This window comes from Notamacropus eugenii, chromosome 2, assembly GCF_028372415.1.
Source record: "Notamacropus eugenii isolate mMacEug1 chromosome 2, mMacEug1.pri_v2, whole genome shotgun sequence".
Lineage (NCBI taxonomy): Eukaryota > Metazoa > Chordata > Mammalia > Diprotodontia > Macropodidae > Notamacropus > Notamacropus eugenii.
In genome coordinates, this window is record NC_092873.1 from 55,420,176 (window position 1) to 55,438,894 (window position 18,719).

Consider the following 18,719-nt stretch of genomic DNA (forward strand, 5'->3'; position numbering starts at 1 on the left):
CTTTGTCCATCTGCCCCACAGTGTGATGGCATCACCCTTGACCTCAAGGGTACCTTGCTGGAGGGCATCGCCGTACTCAACATTCCCAGTGCATATGGAGGCACAAATCTCTGGGGAGAGGAAAAGAGACAACGGAGATTTCCCCTACTAGGGAAGAAGAGTTCAGGGAAGTTTCGGAGAGGGACAATCACAGACCCCAAGGAGCTGAAGTTCTGTATCCAAGGTAAGCTAACATTCTAATAACACTCCTCAATGGCCAATGGCAGTGGGAAGATGTTGATCGTTGTATTAGAGATGGCAAGCCCCTCAGAAGGCAGTTAGGCCAAGGGGGCGGGACAGGGAGTGGCACCTGTGACTTCATGGATATAAAGGATTTTCTGATGTAGGAGAAACTCCCTCTACTCACGGAAGTTGGCCCCTTCTTTAGAGAGTTACCACAAGTACTGGTTAGGTGACTTGCTCAGGGTCATGTAGCCTTTGTCTATCAGAGTGTGGAAGTTGAACCTGGGTCTTCCTAACTGTGAGTTCAGCTCATTAGCTAATCAGTCACATCACCTCTCAAACTTCCTAATGAAATCTTGGGCTTCATTAAAAGCAGCATAGGGTAGGCCAAGCCAATATAATAAAAATGACAGTTCTATCTAAATTAATTCACTTATTCAGTGCCATATCAACCAAACTACCAGAAAATTATTTTCTACAGCTAGAAAAAAATGATATCAAAATTCATCTGTAAGAAAAAGAGGTCCAAAACATCAAAAGAATTAATGAAAAGAAATGCTAGGGAAGGTGGCCTAGCCATATCAGATCTCAAATTGTATTATAAAGCAGCAATGATCAAAACCACTTGGTACTGGCTAAGAAATAGAGGGGTAGATCAGTGGAATAGGTTAGGTACACCAGACACAGTAGTCAATGACTATAGTAGTCTACTATTGGATAAACCCAAGGACCACAACTTCTGGGATACGTACTCATTGTTTGACAAAAACTGCTGGGAAAACTGGAAAATAGTGTGATGGAAACTGGGTGTCGACTAATGCCTGACACTGTACACAAGAATAAAATCCAAATGGGTTCATGATCTAGGTATAAAGGCTGATATTATAAATTAGGGGAGCAAGGAGTGGTGTATTTGTCAGTTTATGGAAAATGGAGAAATTTATGACCAAATAAGAGATAGAGACCATTATGAAGTATAAAATGAATAATTTTGACTACATTAAATTGAAAAGAGTTTGCACAAACAAACCCAATGCAACCAAGATTAGGAGGCAAGCAGAAAACTGGTGTCTATGAGAAAAGCCTCATTTCTAAAATATATAGAGAACTGAGTCAAATTGACAAGAATACAAATCATTCCCCTATTGATAAATGGTCAAAGGATATGAACAGGCAGTTTTCAGAGGAAAAAATTGAAGCTATCTATAGTCATATGAAAAAAATGCTATAATCACTATTGATCAGAGAGATGCAAATGAAAACATCTCTGAGATACCACATCACACCCATCAGATTGGCTGACATGACAAAACAGGAAGATGATAAATGTTGTAGAAGATGTGGGAGAGTTGGAACACTAATTCATTGTTGGTGGAGCTGTGAGCTGATCCAACCATTCTGGAGAGGAATTTGGAACTATTCCCAAAGGGCTACAAAAATGTGCATACCCTTTGACCCAGCAATGTTGTTTCTAGGGCTATATACATATGTATATATGATCATAAAAATGGGGAAAAATCTCACATGTACAAAAATTTTTATAGCAGCTCTTTCTGTGGTGGCCAAGAACTGGAAATCAAGACAATTCCCATCAGTTGGGGAATGGCTAAACAAGCTGTGGTACATGAATATAATGGAATACTATTGTGCTATAAGAGATGACAAACAGGCAGACTTCAGAAAAACCTGGAAAGACTTAAATGAACTGATGCTGAATGAAATGAGCAGAACCAGGAGAACATTATACACAGTAATACTTACAGTGTGTAAGGACTGTTTTTGATAGACTTAGCGCTTCACAGCAATGCAAGGACCTGAAACATTCCCAAAGGACTCTTGAGGCAAAATGCCATCCACACTGAGAGAAAGAACAATGGAATTAGAATGCAGAATGAAGAATACTTCTCTTGTGTTATATTTTGTTTTCATTTGGTTTTTCTCATGATTTCTCCCATTCTTTTTAATTCTTCTATGCAACATGACTAATATGAAAATGTATTTAATAAGAATGTATGTGTAGAACCCGTATAATATTGCATGCCATCTCAGGGAGGGAGAAGAGAAGAAGGGGGAGAAAATTTAAAACTTATAGAGGTGATTGTTGAAAACTGAAAACAAATAAATTAATTAAATTTTTAAAGAAAGCAGCATAACAGCCAGAATATGGGAGGGTCCCAGGGCCCTCTACCCCAATCAGACCCTATCAGGAGTATGGCAGGGATCCATTTTAGGTAGGATATTGGCAAGCAGAGGCAGTGCAGTGTAGCAGCTGGAGAAGTGATCTCAAAGTTAGAAAGATCTGGCTTCCAGTTCCAAGTCTGCTGTTTCATGACCATGTGACCCAAAGCCAAGAACAGTCTGGAGTTCAGAGCATCATATTCTGAAGGGAACCAGAAGCCAGGCCCTGTAAGAAACATTTGAAGGCAACAGATGCGCTTAGCCGTGAAAGAAGAAGACTTAAGGGGAACAGGATAGTTTTCTTTGAATAAATAAAGGAATGAATGAAAAAGAAAAAGCCCTTAATTAAGTATTTGAAGGGCTATCCTGGGTAAGAGGCTGAGATTTGCTACTGCTGGGCCCAGAAGACAGAGTGAGGAGTAGTGGGGTAGGAAGGACAGAATCAAATTCTGGCTCAATGTGAGGACAAAACATCCTACTGAGTCATCTTGGAAAGTAACGGGATCCTCAAGTCATAGATCTCAAGAGACCTCAAAGGCCATTTAATCCAGTCCCCTCATTTTATAGATGAGGAAACTAAGGCCCACAGGGATTAAATGGCTTGTCCAAAGTCACCCAAGTAGTCAGTATCAGAGAGAGAATTTGAGCCCTTCAGTCCCACCCAACCCCCAAAGCTCCTCTTCTTCCAGTTCAACATTCCCACTTCCTTCAGCCAGCCATCTTATGGCATTTTATTCCACTCCCCTCCCTATCTTGTTTGCTCACATATGAATATACTCTAGGTGGTCAGTGTTTCTTTTCAAATATATAGAGAAGAAAAGTCATCAGTGGAGTGTCCTCCTCTTTATACAAAGAAAATCATTCTATCCCCTTGAGGAAGTGGGCTTCTGGTCAGTTTCTGATCAAATCAACTTCCCTTTTTCCTTGGAGTTTCTGATCGCCTCTCTTCCTCTTAAAGCAGGAGGTGACTGACCTAAGATGATACCATATGCTAATTTGCCTTCCCAATCATGTACAGGAAACTTCCAGTCTATATTCCCCTCCCAGACCCCATCCCTAGAATGTGATTCCACGGTTAAAAATGATTCCATTTCTCATTCTTGCCCAGAGCGGCCACATGAGCAGTGTTTAGCCTCAGGACCTTGTGTCCAATGAACTTTTCCTCACTGCTCAGAAACTCTGTGGTACAGCCTGACTCTTCCCCTTGGGCAAAATAACTGAGTAGAATTTCTTCAATAGCTCCTTGATTCCAGTGCAGGAGACCCTAAGACTATAGACACAAGATTATGACCCATTTACTTTCACTCAAAAAGTGACCCCACTATATATAGTGAATGAGATCATTGCTGACACCCAAGTTCCCTAGGACTGAGTGAAATGATCTCATTCATTACCATGGATTCATATCCCTTTTTGCTCGGATGACAGTCAGGCGATCGCCACCACAACCATCACCACTTGGTGAATGATGTAAAAGAATAAGAAAACCCTCTGTGGGTTTGCAAAATTCTCTGGTTCAACCTGAAGTGCTTGTCTGACAGATTTGTCATACACTTTCTAGGACACTTCTCCTGTGTTGAGTGTCGTTTACCTTAATTAGCCATTGACTTTCTCAGTTGAGAGCAGGGATAGTTTCATTTTTTGTCAGTCACTGATGGCATAGTGGGGCAGGTAGGCAGCTCAGTGGAGAGAGCACTGAGCTTGCAATCAGGGGGACTCATAGTCATGAGTTCAAATGCAGCCTCAGATATGAAGTAGTTGTGTGACCCTGGGCAAGTCATTTAACTGTTCTTGCCTCAGTTTCCTCACCTGTAAAATGAACTGGAGAAGGAAATGGCAAACCATTCTAGTATCTTTGCCAAGAAAATCCCAAATGGGGTCATAAAGAGTCAGATGACTGAAAAACAATGCGGGATAATCTCAGATAGATGGCACTAAAATGAAGGCGACCTGGGAAACACTTGTTGCAGAAGATGGGATTTTAGCTGAGACTCAGAGGAAGCCAGGAGGCGGAGGGGAGGAGGGAGAGAATGTTGAGCATGGGGAACAGCCAGGGGAAATACAGACTCAGGAGATTGAATGTCATGTGGGAGAAGCACCAAGGTCAGTGTCACTAGATAGTGGAATGATGTAAGAAGACTGGAAGGGTAGAAAGGGGCCATGTTACCAAGGGCTTTAAACACCAAATGGAGGGTATCACATTTGATTCCAAAGTCACCAGGGAGTCACAGCTGCGGGGAGAGGGGGAAGGAGGGGATGTCATAGTCAGAGATGCATTTTGGCAGCAGAGATGATAGCCTGCAGTGGGGACTTAAAGCAAAGAGACCAACCAGGAGCCCATTGCAATCATCCAGGAGTGAGGTCCCAGGCTCCCTGTGTCTCACTCAGTGACTTTGCATGTGGCCCTTAGCTGGCCCAGTACCAGGCCCTCTTTTTTTTTCTCTCTATACTCTCTCACTTGGTTACCTCATCAGCTCCCATGCACATAATGATCATCTCAGATCTTTCTCTCTGGTCCTACTCACTCTCTTCTGAACTCCAGTCCCCAAAACACCTACTGGACATTGTGACCATGAATAGAATTCACTACATCCCAGCCACCATTCCCCTTGCCCCCTAATCCCCTCATCCTTTCCAGATCTTCCCTCTTCATTTCTGGGCTCCTTTGGGGGCACTTGTGCTGCCCTCCCACCTTCACCTTCTTTGGGGATGCTGTCATCCCTCATTAGAATGTATGCTCTTTGAGAACTGTCTTTTTGCTTGCACTTGCATCCTTGGCACCATGTCTGACTATAATACGGTAATCACCTAATAAACGTGTGTTGACTTGCACCAGTGTGTTGGACATATCAGAGGAGAGAAGGAGGCATATTCCAGAGATATTACAAAGGTAGAATCAATGGTCCTTGCCAATATGGGGGAGGGAGGTGGGGAGAGTGAAGACTCAAGAATGACACCTAGGGACTAAAACCAAGAATCACCTACCCAGCAAAACTGAGTATAATACTTCAGGGGAAAAAATGGTCTTTCAATGAAATAGAGGACTTTCAAGCAGTGACACTGTTTTTCTTTATGAAAAGATCAGAGCTGAAAAGAAAATTTGACTTTCAAACACAAGAATCAAGAGAAGCATGAAAAGATAAACAGGATAGAGAAATCACAAGGGACTTACTAAAGTTTATATTCCTACATGGAAAGACAATATTTGTAATTCTTGAAACTTTTTTCAGTATCTGAGTAGTTGGTGGGATTATGCGCACACACACACACACACACACACACACACACACACAGACAGAGAGAGAGACAGAGAGAGAGAGAGAGACAGAGAGCACAAGGTGAATTGAATAGGAAGGGATCGTATCTAAAAAAACAAAATTAAGGGGTGAGAGAGGAATATATTGGGAGGAAAAAGGGAGAAATGGAATGGGGCAAATTATCTCTCATAAAAGAGGCAAGAAAAAGATTTTTCAATGGAGGGGGAAAAGGGGGGAGGTGAAAGGGAAAACATGAAGCTTACTCTCATCACATTTGGCTCAAGGAAGGAAAAAAGTGCACACTCATTTTGGTATGAAAACTTGTCTTACAATACAGGAGAGTGGGGGAGAAGGGGATAAGTAGGGTGGGGGGAATGATGGAAGGGAGGGCAATGGGAGGAGGGAGCAATTAGAAGTCAACACTCTTAGGAAGGGACAAGGTCAAAAGAGAGAACAGAAGCAATGGGGGGCAGGATAGGATAGAGGGAAATATAGTCAGTCTTACACAACATGATTATTATGGAAGTCATTTGCAAAACTACACATACATAACCTATATTGAATTGCTTGCCTTCTCAATGGTGATGAGTGGGGAGGGAGGAAGGAAGAGAAGTTGGAACTCAAAGTTTTAGGAGCAACTGTTGAGTGTTGTTCTTGCATACAACTGGGAAATAAGAAATACAGGTAATGGAGTATAGAAATTTATCTTGCCCTACAGGACAAAAGAAAAGATGGGGATAAGGTAAAGGAGGAATGTTAGAAGGGAGGGCAGATTGGTGGTAGGGGTAATTAGAATACTCGCCGTTTGGGGGTGGGGGGAGGGGAGAGAAGGGAAGAAAATTTGGAACTCAAAATTTTGTGGAAATGAATGTTGAAAACAAAATAAATAAATAAAATTTTAAAAAACGATTGACACCTAGATTGGGAGCCTGGATGCCTGAGAGGATGCTGGTCCTCTCCACAGTACCAGGGAAATTTGGAAGAGGGAATAGTTTAAGGGGAGAGACAATAAGCTCAGTTTAGGGCATGGTGAGTCCAAGATGTTTACGAGACATCTGGTTCAAACTGTTCATTAGATGAGAGACTGGAGGTCAGGACTGAATAAGAATCAATAGCACAGAGGTGATAATTGAACCCATAGGCACTGATGAAATCACGAGTTGAAACAAAAGAGACGGAGAAGAGGAGAGGGCTTTGAACAGAGCGTTAGCAGACTCTGCCTCACATGAATGTCCATTATTGTCATTCTCTGATTATCTCATTCTTCTTCTCTTTTTTTCAGTGGAATTCAACTAGATATAATCTTGGGGCAAGTTGCCATCCAGAAATTACTCTTATATTTAATGTTCCACAAATTATTATGCAGGTAGATAAATTAATTGCTTATTTATAACTGAATGCAAGTATTGGGATGCAAGCTTCTGTAGGCTCACTGGAAGCATCCTTGGGACAACAATCCCAGTAGCAGAGAGGATAATGGTGATGATGGGTACCAAATCCTGTTCCTACACGGTTCTCATTTCTTCTGCTACATCTCTATATTTTGAGAGTTCTTCATTCTTGTAGCTTAAAGGATTAAGGATGGTGGTATCTGGTTAAAAATTGTTCTTAAATTTTCAAAAGAAAGGCCACCATGCTATGGAGAACAGAAATTGACATAAAAATGTATACATGTATAAAAGATGATATTTAAAAGTATCTTTTAGCCAGTTAAAATGGCTACTGTCTCAGAGGAAACCAGCTTTAAGGTGTATGAAGAATTTTACCCACATATTATCTCATTGTATCCTCATAGTTCTATGAGGTAGGTGCTATTATTATCCTCATTCTACATACAAAGAAACTGAGACTGAGAGAAATGGAGTGACTTGCCCAAAGACACACAGCTAGGAACAGTGCCTGAGGCAGGGTTTGAACTCAGATCTCCTTGACTCCAAGTTTGACATTCTGTCCCTTTATGTCACCTACTTCAGAGAAGGCCTAGTAGGGGGTGGATCAAATGCAGAGTTGAGATGAAATCTAAAATTCCTAATCAGCAATTGTACAGATTGCTATATATTTCTGATAAAGCTCTCCTCCCAGAAAATGTTAACAATAGTTATAAGTTAAATAATTGAACCCTATTCTATTAATGTATACTTGTGAGTTTTTTTATGTTCAGCCTTTCTTGTGTGTGTAGGAATCAATTACCTGTCCCATCCCTGAGTCATATCATACATTGAGTACCTTTTTGCTTCCCACCTTTGGGGGCATCTCTAGACTTATGAGCCTTTGCCTAATTTGCTATAGTTAAAACCATCCCAACATACGCGAGATGCCTTAACAAACTGAAGACTATGAGGAAAAGGTACACTTCCTGTCTCACCAGAAGCCAGGCTCCCCAGGACTAAATCTGGTCCAAACCAAACCTTGCCTGAACTTCATGTTATCTACTTTCATAGTCAACCATTCCAGTATCTGCCTCAATCAACCACTCCTTCTGCCAGCCCGCTCCAATCTGATGAGACACCAGGCCTCCTTTTGAATCTACCACGTTGCCTGAGAAATCCAGACATGTCCTTCTCAGGACATTCATTTGCCTAAGATCAGGAAAGAATAGATACAAAAGGGGAGGACTGTTGGTGAGGTCCTCATGGTAAAGAAGGACCATTGTCCCAACCAATCATGATACTACCTGGAGAGCGCCAATAGATCACCTTTTAAAAGAGGAAATTTGCTCTGATTCAGCATCTCCTCCAGCTCAGCAGTCAATAAGGATGCTCTCCACTATCTCAGAACATGAGTCCTGTGGTTACAAGTCACCCTTGGCTGGAAGCTGGTTCCTCAGCTTCCACATCATCAACCAGAAAACCAAGAAGGATGATTCTTGCTCCATGAGCAAGGCAAGAATAAAGATACCAAGTGCCCCTTTATCCTGTCTTGCTTCCAAGTGACTAGTCCAACGTTTACAATTGACAGTTATGTGGCACTTTATAATTTACAAGGTACCCTCCATGCATGATCTGGCCATCCCCCACACCTAAAAGACCCTCTCTTCCTTTAAGATATTCCTTGAAGCCTTTTGGATCCCCTTACCTACAAGTGCCTCCCCCTCAAACTATCCTGTCATTCACTTGTATGTATTCTCTCCATATTGATTACTTACATGTATACATTTATACTTGTATATATAGCTGTCTTTCCCATTAGACCATAAGCTCTTCGGGAGTCAGATTTGCTTCATTCTCTGTTCTTAACCCCATTACCTAACATAGTTAGTGCCTGGCATGTTGTAGGTGACTAACGAATGCTCATTAACTGATCATTTTTCCCATCTGATCCTCACAATGACCTTGCAAGGTAGAGAGCAGAAATAGTTTTATCTTCATTTTACAGATGAGAAAAGTGAGACTGAAAGAGGTGAGGCAAACCGCAGAGCTGGGAAGTGGCAAGGTCACAGTTGAAACTTGGGGCTTCAGATTCCAAACTCAGCCTCTTGCCTCTCCGCCCTTAGTGTCTGCCTCCCATGGCATAAACCCTCAGAATCTGAACTAGGAACTTGGAAGCTCTCCAAGCCTCATCCAGCACCACTGACTGGCCAGCCCTATATATTTTTAATGCTAGAGTTTATCCAATGTCAGTCAACTTTACTGGGCAAAGAGAGTATGTCTCATAGGGGCTGGTGTATCCCATTCCAACTCAACAAGTGTTAACTGAGCACTGTGCTGGGATAAAAAAGCAAAACCAAAGGAGTCCCTGTTTCAAGGAGTTTACAGTCTAAAATGGGGGTACATGAAACTTTTGAAGTAAAACCCAACTTGGTGCACTGATTGTCATAGGGCTTGAATGTGAATCCTGGCTCTAAAACCTGTATGACCTAGGGCAAGTCCTTAGCCTCTCTGGGCTTCAGCTTCTCTATTTGTAAAAGAAGATTGGATGGTCTCCATTCCAGCTCTGGGTCTATGATCCTATGACCTTTCTGGGTCTCAACTTCTTCATCTATCAAGTGAAGGAACTGGAAAAGATAGCCTTCGAGGTCCATTCCAGAAAGAACCCAGGATCCTCTGATGCTGTGTTCCACTAGGAGGCATTTTTCCAATAGCAATAACTCCCTTGCATGACCTGTCTATGTTCCCTCTTGCATCTTCCCTCCTGGCCAGTGTCAGGCATTTATAAGACTCTGTGTGCAGTCAGCTCCTAGAGGAATGGATGGAAGCTACTGACCAGTCCCCACACAAGGCTACTGACTTTGACCTCCTTATTTCGGCAAAGGAGCAAACCAATCACATTTATCCTCTGGGTGAGCTACACAAAACATCAAGTCTACACCACTGACTACTGAGAATTCACCCAAGAGAGGGGAGAACTCTTCTGTTTCCTGCCTCTATTGGCTGCTTCATATTAGAATCGTATGCTGTTTAATTCATCTTTCTTCTGTCATCCGTGTGTGGACATAATTAATGGGGATTCTTGCCTCCAAAGTCAAGCATGGAGAAACGGATGCTAGCTGCCAAGAAGTCTCCAAATCCCAGTTTAAGAACCAATGGACCAAGAGAAGGAAAATAATTATGAGACTATCACTGCATTGTGCTTGCCTGGTCTCATTTCACTGGTGCTGAGCTAGACTGTAAAGCAGTCTGCTATGACTGAGAATCTGGCCTAAGTAGCTAGGGCAGGCATCCCCAAAGAATGCCAGTCTTATAAACTTGACAATCAAAGAACTTGATAGCTGGTGAGGACCTAGGACGATGCTAAAGTCTAGTTCTCTCATTTTATAGACAATAAACTACTGAAATGCCCCACTCCACCCCGGAGAATGTAAGCTCTTTGAGAGGAGAACTTTTTCCTTTTTGTCCTCATATCCAGAGCTCAGTGCCTGACACGTAACAAACCCTTAATAAATACTTGTTGTGTTGAGGTAGCACTGTGAACAAAATGCTGGGCCTAAAGTTAGGAAGACTCCTCTCTTCCTGAGTTCAAATCTGGCCTCAAACACTTATTAGCTGGGTGACCTTGGTCAAATCACTTCGTATTGTTTGCCTCAGTTTCCTCATCTATAAAATGAACTGGAAAAGGAAATACAAACCACTCTAGTATCTTTGCCAAGAAAACCCCAAATAGGGTCACAAAGAGTCAAATGAGGCTGAAATGACTAAACAACAATTCTGTGGTAAATAGATTTTGGAATAAGGGACCAAATTTTGAATCCCAATTCTGTCGTGTATTAACTGTTTAATTTTGGACAAATCATTTTACCTCTTTAAGTCTCAGTTTCCTCATCTGTAAAATGAGAGCATTAACCTCTAAGGACTGACCTCTAAGTTCCTTTCCATCTTGAAATCTATGATGCTATTATACTATGAATTGAACTGAGTTTAATCAGGAGGTAATTTGTCATAATAACATAGTCAGGTCCAATTAGCTCTAGCTCAACCTCTCTCCCCCCAAAATGTGAGCCCAGCCAGCATCAGGGGCTAAAAAGCTGAAAGAGAAGGGAGTGGATAGAAATCTTTGTAAAATTCTTTCAGCCAGGGAGCAGGGCACAGTGTGGAACAGAGGAAAGATATCCACATTTGGAATACTTGGTTCTCCAGATTCTGGGTTTGAATCCTGCCTTCTGACATTGAGTAGCTGTGCAACCATGGTCAAGTCACTTGATCTCTTTGATCCTCAGCTTTCCCATCCGTAAAATGGAGCAGTTCAACTAACTGGCTCCTAAGGTCCCATCCAGCTCTGAATCTATGGTCCTAAGGCCTGATGGTTTGAATTCCAGCTCTGTCATTTACCATTTGAATATTATTACTTACCCTTTCTGGTCCTCAGTTTCCTCCTCTGTAAAATGAGGAGGACAGACTATATGACCTTCAAGGTCTCTTCTGTCTCTAAATCTATGATCCCATTGAAGAGGGGTAGATGAGGAGGGAATTGTACATGTATATCCTGGGCACTGTGCTAAGCCTTTTAAAATATATAGTCACAGAACCAGAACATAATAAAACAGAACAGTAGTCATGGAATACCCATTCCAAGATTCAGGTGGGGAATGGGTATTTAAAGGAGGTAGAGGCTAAGGTCTATGAAAGGTCTCATTTCAAATAGGCTCCTCATCGATGGAGAAGCCAGGAGAGAAAGGAAAGGAGGGGATCTAAGAAGATTCGCTCTGGCCCTAAACAAGGGAACCTTCCTCACACACATTCAGGATAGAGCTGATCTACACCCCATCCCTTCTCCCAGTGAGGTTTTCAGCCCAAAATAGAACTGTGATGATTTTCCCCTGGCAACAGCTCCCACAAGGCCATGCCTAAAGAGCCTTTGTCAGGAGCTGGTCGCCTTAGTATTTCCCTGCATTGGCTCCACCAAGGCCACCCCAAGCCATCCCTCATCTCTAGGCTCCCAAGCTCTCTAGCTTGTGGCAAAAATCCAAGCTAAAAATACTCTAAGCCTTGATTTAGGTGCTCCCTGGATCTGTTTGGGAACAGTAGGAAAAAAAAAAAACACTAGGTGCCTCCCACATATAAGGAGATATAGAAATCAGAGATCTAGTGTTGGAAAGGACATTAGAAGAGACAATGTCCAGTCTATTCATTTTACAGATGAGAAAACTGAGACCTAGAGAAGCAAAAGAGCTTGCCCAAAGAAGAACCAGAATTTGAACAAGGTCCTAGGATCATATAAATTTGAGTTAGAAGGGATCTCAGGGGACATTGAGTCCAATTCTCTTAATTCTACAAATGATGAAACTGAGGTTCAGAGAGGTTAATTAATTTGCCTAAGGTCACACAGGTAATAAGTAGCAGAAGATGAGATTTGATCTTATGTCACCCCTGGGGGGGGCGGGGTACCCTTCTTCTTTGTCTGGGCTTCTTGGCTGTTCAAAGGGTTTGAATTCAAGGGCAGTCTCGCCATTTCTTCTGATGAGGTAGAGGGCCACCAAGCCTTTACCTGCTGTCCTGCTGATATCCTCCAGGCTTTACTATATGCTTTGATCTATGACCCTGAAGTCATTCCCCAGTAGCCCCTTCCTCAAATGTCACTTACATTATCCAAGTAACTAAGGACCACTGAATCTTGCCATCCACCTTACTCCTCTATAAAATGAGGATGGACTATATGACCTTCAAGGTCTCTTCTGGCTGTAAATCTGTGATGTCACAATCCCACAGAAGTGGGGTAGATGAGCAGGGAATGTGCATGTAGGTGCCAGGCATTGTGCTAAACCGTTTAAAATATTTAGACACAGAACCAAACAGAACCAGAACATAAATCTTAGGACTTCCCATCTGTCCTGAAGCTAAACTTTCTTTTGTATGATGTCTCCTCCAATTACAATGTGAGTTCCTTGAGAGCCCAGACTACCTATTGTTTTCTCTTTATAACTTCAGAGTTTAGTAAAGTGTTTGACATAAAGTAAACCCTTGGTAATTGCTTTTTCATTCATTCATTCATGTCTGCTAACTCCATGACCTGCCCTCTAGGGTTTGCAATCTAGTTGGAGAGATTAGAAAGACAGTCTTTCTTTAAAACCCTCCAGTACCAAGGCAGCATGTGTTACTGAAAAGTAACAAATACTCAGAGGAAGGAGAGCTCACTTCTGGTTGGGAAGGCCAGGGAAGACTTCAGGAGAGAAGACAGATTGAGTTGAGTCTTAAAAAATAGGTAGAATGTTAATAGATGGATAAGGCCTCCAGAAAAGAAATTCTGGGCAGGAGGATAAGCACAAATGAATAATAGCTCATGTTCTTGTAGAATCTTCGTCACAACCATTTGGTGAGATAAGTAGGACAGGTATTATTATCCCCATTTTAACAAAGTGGTAACTGAGGCGCTGAGAGTCTAAAGGATCTTAGTTATAAAAGAGACCTCAAAAGGCATATAGTACAACCTAAGTACAACAGATGACATAAAACAGACACAGGGAGTGGAAGTTACTTGCTCAAGGTCATAAAGCTAGTATCTGAGATAGGATTTAAACCGAGATCCTCTGAGTCCAAAGGCAGTGTTCTGCCCCCTACATTAGTCAGGTAGGCCAAAGGGCCTGGAAAGATGGAAGCATGTTCTGGAGTAATGAGTTTGCTATAGTGGTAAGTTTATTTAGGAGACTAAATGGGAGACGAGGCTGTAAAGGGAGGTTTGAGTCAGACTTTGGAGGGCCTTGAGTGCCAAGCTGAAGAAGTCAGATTTTCTCATGTAGGCAATGGAGAACCATTGAAGGTTTTTGAGAGAGACATGCTCAGAACTGAGCTTTAGGAGGATGAATCTGGATGTAGTCATTAAAGAAGGAAGAGAACAGGATAAAAGACCACAGGTGGGGTACTATGGGTGTGGAACACTACATATACTATCATACTCCTTTGATATTCTGGTTAGTTTTACTGTATTTTTCTCTTCTTTGTTCTTTGTTATGAAGGACAGTTCTCTGGGAGGGGGAAGACAGGAGGGATACATTGAGAAATTAACCTGATGGCAAAATAAAGGATATTTTAAAATTCATTTTAAAAAGCCTTCTGCAATAGCACAGGGATGAGGGGATGAGAACATGCTGGTGGCACAGGGAGTGGAAGGGGTGCAAATAAGAATGATAATATTACCTAGCATTTCTATAGCATTTAAGGCTTATAAAGCACTCTGTGTGTATTATTATTTAGTTGGATCCTCACTGCAGTCCTGTGATATAGGTGGTATTATTCTCACCATTTTATAGGTGAGAAAACTGAGTTTGAGAAAAACAGAGTGTCTTACCCAGGGTTGCATGTGTGAGGGAGGATTTGAACTCAAGTCCTCCTGATTCCAAGGAAAAAGTTGTATTCACTGCACCACACTGGAAGTAGTTCATAGGGGTGATTGATGGGTAAGGGGAGATTGATGAACATAAAGCTTCCTCTGATGTTCCTAATCTAAGTAACCCAAAGCTCATTCCACCTTCTTTAATACCTCCTCCATGCTCCCAGGGAATTCTAAGAGAGTGGCCCATCAGATCCCTGGGCAGAAAGGAGAGGAGGAAAAGGCCAGCTCTAGGAAGTCATTTCAGTAATTTGGTAATATGAATGAATGAATGAATGAATGAATGAATGAATGAATGAACGAACGAATGAATGAATGAAAAAGCATGTAGTGAATTCCTACTGGTGCTGGAGGTACAAAGACAAAAGTGAACTGCTCCCTGCCTTTGAGGTGTTTACATTCCAGTGCAACTGTTGGGCATTCACTTCCAGTCCGCTGGTGATACTGACTCGACTCGGGTTTCTAGAGCAATTTTTCTCATGCTCCCCATTACCACCCCACGTTCCCTCTCACCACTCTCTGTGCACCCTCTGAGCAGCTGAACTGGCCTCTCTCCCTTACCCAAATGTGTCCCTATTTTCTCAAGTCTGTGCTTTGGTTCACACAGGTCCCTCCACCTGGCATACTCTCCCCTACTCCAACCCTTCTGGGCCAGTTTCTACCCACCAATCAAGGTCCACTTCAAACTGTTTCTTATTCCAAGAACATTTTGCATCCCTTCTGTATATGTGAGTTGTTGCTACCAGATCCAGCAAAGCTTAAGAATGAATGAAGCCATTCGGTCTAAGGACTGGACAGAAGGCTCTAGTGTTCACAAAAAGGACCAGTTTAAGTACCCCAGAGGTCACAAGTTACAGGAGGCAGCTTTTTCTTGGCATAAACATGCTTTTAAAGCCTGAGAACATGAGATGAGCCAGGCATTGCTGCTTCCTCTAAATCTGAATAAGGAGATCCTATAACTAGATCTAGGATAGACCTCAGAGGCCATCTAATTCAAGCTCCACATTTTACAGATGAGGAAAGTGAGACACAAAGAGGCAAGGTGACTTGCCCAAGGTCATACAAGTAGTAAGCAACTAAGCTGGGATTTGATCTCAGGTCCTGTCTCCATATCCAGCAGCTTAGCACAACTACTGATCCTAGCCTTTCGCTCAGAGGAGATGGTTATTTATATCTCCATGACAGATAACATTATTACTACTCAACTATAACTCATTTCCACCCTAAAACTAAGAAGTTCTATTGTAATATTGTTCAGATAATCACCTACCTACTTATGCAGGGGCTATACATGGGTAGTGGTCTCTGAGGCATCCCTGGGCCAAGAAAAGGGTAGAAGCTGAGCAAATGCAGGAGAGGGAAGAGAGAGGTCCTAGACTTGGAGGAAGGGTGGAGGGTGTGTAGGTCAAGTGCAGACCTTCCTCCAGTGGGCCAGACCTTGTCCTAGCAACCCTGACTTCTTTCCTCTTTCAGGAGGGCCCCATTGAAGAAAGTCTCATCAATCTAGAGATTCCCAGGGATCCTCAGAGATCCCTGGAAACCAGACAGGTAGAGTCTTTAATTCTTGTAACCCCACAGACTTCCTCATCGTTTATTAGATATTTGTGGATTTGATATTGACATTGAACAATGTTAATGTGGCTAGAGGGGGAAAGAGAGGAATAAAGGAAACCCCCTGCCTTCAAGCAGCTTCCAGTCTAGTAAGGGGGATAAGATAAGTACACTCATAGTCAAAAAAGAAGACATCTTGAAAGTATCAAAATCCGATTCAATAAATGTGTCATAAGCACTGTGTGCAGCGTACAGACTGGTCAGTAGGTGAAGGGGTGATCTTGGAGTCACAAGACCTGCCTTCAAATCCTGTGTCTCAGTCCCCATCCCCACCCCTAATAGCCATTAAGACTAAGTTAGACAAGCTATAGATCTGCATCGCCGGAGATTCTTTGTACCCATGAAATCAGAAATCCAAACCAAAGAAAACTTCAAAAAGAAAACCGTGTTCTAGGCCCTAGGGATCCAGTAGTAGTTGCTGGGAGGGAGGGAGTAGTGAAGTAGTTCCTGCACTCAAGGGCTTTACATTCTACTGGGGGAAATGACATAGGATCATAGATGGAGTTGGCAGGGACTTCAAGGATCATCTAATCTGACACCCTCATTTTACAGTTGAGGGAACTGAAGCCCAGAGAAGTGAGGTGTCCAAGGTCACACAAGCTTTGCACAGACAGAGACAGGATTTGAAACCAGGTCCTCTGGGCCCAGATACAGCATTTTTCCCATACCTTATGTAAACAGAGAAGTAGTAAAAAAAAAAAAAAAAAAAGAATATATATATATATGATGCAATAATTTGGCGTCTGGATGTGCTAACGATTTGGGGAATCAGGAAAGGCCTCTAGTCAAATGTCGCCCTTGAGCTGAGACTGCAAGGTGGGAGGAGAGTGCCCAGAGGTGGAGGTGAGGAAGGAGGACATTCCACCCCTAAGGGTATCCTGTGCAAAGAAATAGGGGAGCAGGCATGACCGCAAGCGGAGCTTGGTGTCTATAAGGGGAAGTAACGTACAATCAACCTGGGAAAATAGATTGGGGCCACGATGGAAAGAGTTTTCAAAGCAAAATCAAGGATGATGTATTTTATCTTGAGGCAATGGGAAAGTTCCCGGTGAAGCTTATTGAACAGGAAACTGAACTGGTCAGATTTGCTCTTCAGAAGCATCGCTTGGGCCCCTGCTGGGAGGATAGATGGAGGAGAGACAATTCTGGTCTATCCTGTTTGGTTTATAGTCCAGGTGGGTGGTGGGGCGCTGGGTGGACCTCTGCACTGACCTGCGCCCTCTTAGCCACAGCCCCGTCTCCTGGGCAGAAGCAGAGGTCAGTGCAGAAGAGCTGGGACCAGCCTGAGTCAATCAAGAAACATTTATTAAATGCCTACTGTGTGCCAGGCATTGTGCTAAGTGCCTAGGGTGAGAAACCAAGAACTTGAGGAAGGCTTGCTGAATTGCCTTGAATTAAATTGATTTTTCGTCACCCACTCTCACCTCTCATCATCTGTTATGTTTCTGTTTCTTGAGTATTGTCTTACCCTTTAGAAAGTGAGCTTTTGAAGTGCGGAGACTGCTAGGTTTTCATTGGTATCCTCAGCACCTAATAGGCATTTAATAAATGCTTTCTCCCTCCCTCCCTCATTTATTCATCCATTCCTGTTGTGTGTTCTGAATCTCCAATTAGACTTGTTCTATGTGCCCTGCCTGCTACACTAAGGTAGGATACAATTTCAGGGGCTCCCTGCTAATTGATCTCTTTTATAGCACATGGTGTTCTTGGAGTTAGAGCTTCCTGAACTCAGAGAGCAAAGTTAGTCACACCAAATAAAACACCAATTAGTACTTTACCTTCGAGCCAAGAAAACCCGACTCTCCTTTTTTAACAACACTGCTTGCTGAGAAGTCTTCTCTAATGAGGAGGAGCTGGGTAGAGGTTTATCCACCCGCAGGTACCTGCTCTTAGGCTCTCCCTTCTCCTTCAGCCTTCCAGGATATCTGAGAATTTGTCCTGGCTCCTCTGCTCTAAGACAGTATGGCACAGCAGAAAGCTTACTGGATTTCGAGTTGGAGAGTCCGGGTTCAAATTCTGCACCAGCCATTTACTTGTGTGACCTTGGGCATTTCAGTCATCTGAATCTCAACTTCCTTAACTGTTAAATTAGGAAATTGGACTAGATGAATAGTCTAGAGGTTCTGTGACTTGTATTATGGTCCTCTCTTATCCACAGCTCCTCAGGAGGAAGCCAGGTCTCCCCAGCCTCCTCAAAAGCCTCACTTGGGCCCAGTCCTGCACCCCTTTGCAGAAGCCTGGGTGTCCATGCATGGTGGCGTCATACCCCCAGCTCCAGATCCATTTCCTGAAAGCTCTTCCCACTTGGACAGTTCTCTGCACCACACAGTAGCCCAGCAGCCAACCCCCAAACACAGAACTGTTTTGTGAAGCACAGTCTTAAACAGAATGCTCCCTCCCAGAACAAAAGGTAGAGGTGGAGGAAGAGCGGAGGGGGAAGATGACGCTACCAGCTCTCTAGCTTCACCCCCTCCACCCCCATCCCAGGGATGGGGGAGGGGAGACTTCAAAGACATGTGAGCTCAGCTTTCTGCTTCCCTGGAACAGGATGCAACTGAGCATTTTATCCCAGACTCCCCAGGCTGGAAGGCACTTCAACAATCAGCAAATCCAACCCATTCTTGAATAAAGAAGCTAGTGGTGGTCCAGCCTCTGGCTAAAGACCTCAAGGAAGGGCAGCCCATTCCCTCT

General features: G+C 43.0%; 1 protein-coding gene across 19 annotated transcripts in view; it reads left to right on the top strand.

The window, feature by feature from the left end:
- The window catches only part of DGKG (diacylglycerol kinase gamma), a 273,063-nt gene that overhangs the window by 229,320 nt on the left and 25,024 nt on the right, over nucleotides 1-18,719 (top strand). For all 19 annotated transcript variants that reach the window (XR_011973966.1, XM_072640384.1, XM_072640377.1 and 16 more), the window contains one exon: nucleotides 22-223. Coding sequence is in view for 18 of the 19 variants with exons in the window: in XM_072640384.1 (XP_072496485.1) it covers nucleotides 22-223 (202 nt within the window). In the remaining variant the exon portion in view is untranslated. The remainder of the gene's footprint in view (nucleotides 1-21; nucleotides 224-18,719) is intronic.